At 36.1% G+C, this 2650-nt stretch overlaps 1 protein-coding gene across 1 annotated transcript; it reads right to left on the reverse strand.

The window, feature by feature from the left end:
* Positions 1–259: 259 nt before the first annotated feature.
* LOC138332596 (G-protein coupled receptor 157-like) lies at positions 260–2163 on the reverse strand. The gene is made up of 4 exons (XM_069280596.1): positions 1722–2163; positions 1126–1325; positions 581–778; positions 260–448 (listed from the first exon to the last, which is right to left on the reverse strand). The coding sequence occupies exons 1-4, from the start codon at positions 2161–2163 to the stop codon at positions 260–262; spliced, it is 1029 nt and encodes a 342-aa protein (XP_069136697.1).
* Positions 2164–2650: the final 487 nt, after the last annotated feature.

The raw sequence follows: 2650 nt of genomic DNA on the forward strand, positions 1-2650 counted from the left end.
TCAAGGCAACGATACTCTGCATTAAAATGATAATATTGTTAATTCAAGGCGGCAATACTTTTTATTTAAGATGTTAACATTACGCATGCTGAAACATTAGACAGTTAATTTAATATAGCAACATTTCCTATTTACATTTCCAGGTACCATTCCCCATCTAAAGTTATACATGTAATACTTCACACTCTAAATCGTTCATAGAGATAGCTTTGATAATGATATTTCCTATCTGACGGAGACATTCAGTAAAGGTCGTTATTCAGCCATCACTCGGTGGTTTCGGATGTATGGCCTTGTGGGTAACTGACATAGTTATAGTAGGTGGTGCATGGTCTCCGTTTTTCTTCCTACAGCACAGACAGAGCTGGAATATTCTTTTCCGAACTACGTCTGTCAAACAGCAGTAGACCACGAAGTTCACAAACCCCTGGGCACTGTCTCCTATTCCCTGGAACATAAATTCTGAACAAAATGTATAAGGAAACATATAGTATAGTAGTACAGTATACATTTTGTATGGAACTTGAAACGATAAATGATGACAGTGATAAAACAAAATATGACATTCGTGTTTGCCTACCTGCATAGGGACAATCCATTTAAATTCAGCTTTATTTTCATATCCCGGTGCAAAGTAGCCAACAAAGAATCTCAGCGTTCCCCAAATACGACAGAGAATGAACACCAGAGGTACAAACATCAACTTCCGATTTGCAGATTCGATGGAAGCCACTCTCTTAGATTTCCGGTTGAATTTTGATGCCAGACTGTTGTTGGCCTTTATGCAGAAAAGAAAAAAATGTACGATCTAGTAGATAAAAGTCATGTTCTTAACTTCCGTTTCAAACTGCTGTCGTCAAGTCATTACAAAAAAACATATCTACAGACTTCAAACTTTTGATCTATGCAGGAATGTGTATACATCTTTTATGGTTAAGTGATCTGACGGTTGCATTTGTTTCTAAAGAGATTCCCATGCTTAGCTTTGTACAAAGTCAAAATAGAAATTTGTTTAATATTTAATGAAATATTGAAGTTTAATTACGTTCAATGCATTTCAAAACTAAAAGAGATTATAAGTTGTATTAAAATATTACAAAAATAGTATTGTTTTTCCATACATACCTTCCGCTTTATATAGACCGCCACTGCGAAGGAGAGGACGGTAGTTAGGAGGGAACACGAGAACTCCCATAACTTGCCTGTAAACAACTGCCATACCATAACGTTGGGTACCAATGGGTCAATCCAACACCAACTGGCCTGAGTAACGTTGTGGTCATAGCCAAGGACATCACTGGACAGGGCAGTGATTGTTACTATACCTTCAAACATATAACAATAGTAAGTCACACGGCTGTTTATCATAAAACAAAATAAAACAATCAATAGTGTACGTAATGATATGATTTCTCTGACTCTGATTTGATGCTTATAAATATCAACCATATGAACAAAATTTTTTGTTTTTTGTTTTTGTAAATTCTGATGATTTGACGGAAAACCTCATTTAGAATTAATCAGTCTGCAGAACATTGAAAAATCTGTTGTCAAAAGATACATATCTTCTTATTTATTTCGATACGATTTGAATCATTGCATAAATATAAGCAAATCTTTGAAGTTTTCTGGAATTAACCTTTTGATATATACACTGATAATGTCATTACATTGTCATTTGTAATATAAATTCTACAACATGATAAGTAAGTAATCCATACATGGTAAACTCCAGCTAATCAGGTGAAACACTTTCATGTATCTGGTCGTGAACGTCATATTGGTTCTCACGATACCCATAAAAAGACACAGCGCCATGATGGTTGTCCAACAGAAGGCACTAATACTAGAGAAGATGGTGAGGGCGCTCTGGAACTGACAGTACGCCATACTTCTCCGAATGACAGGTCCGTCCCGGTGCAGCACCCATATCACACCTAAAATGTTGCCAATAGCTATAGTGGCGTCCATCAAGCTTAAGAATACCAGCAACTTTCTAGCCGGTGTTCGAAGATTCTTGAACAAGAAATACAATACAATGATGCCGATACCCCCTGACAGGGAAAGTAAAGACGCTACTAGTGTCAAATAGGCATACGTCATCCCATCACTGGATGTGGTGGCATTAGGTGAGTGTCCAGAAATATTCACCACTACGGCCATTCAAGCGTTTAACATTGCTTTCCAATGTATGAACCAATATTTCGATGCTTTCATTCAATAATAGTCTCGCTAGATCTGCGTTATTTTCACATAATTACTAAACTGTTGCCGTTGGTTTAAACAACACTCCTCTGTTGAGGTATGCGCCCGATAAAAATTTTCTACGTTTTATTAGGAAGCAACTCCCCCCACATTGATCGTGCATTAACCTTTGGAATGCCCATAAACTAATTCACAATATAGACATCGATAAGGAGTTGGGAGTTGAGCTAAATAACTCGCAAAATATCGTGTACCAGAATTTGTATTCTTAAAAACACAGATTAAAATTATTTCTCAAGTTTAATGCTTCGAATTTGATAAACATTTGTTTTTAGTTTTGTTTAAAACGATGAAACGGAGGATTATAATTCGATCTATTCTTGTATCCAAAGGCAACATATTGATTTTACATCATATCACTTATACACACTATTGATTGAATGAT

Source organism: Argopecten irradians, chromosome 10, assembly GCF_041381155.1.
Source record: "Argopecten irradians isolate NY chromosome 10, Ai_NY, whole genome shotgun sequence".
Classification (NCBI taxonomy): domain Eukaryota; kingdom Metazoa; phylum Mollusca; class Bivalvia; order Pectinida; family Pectinidae; genus Argopecten; species Argopecten irradians.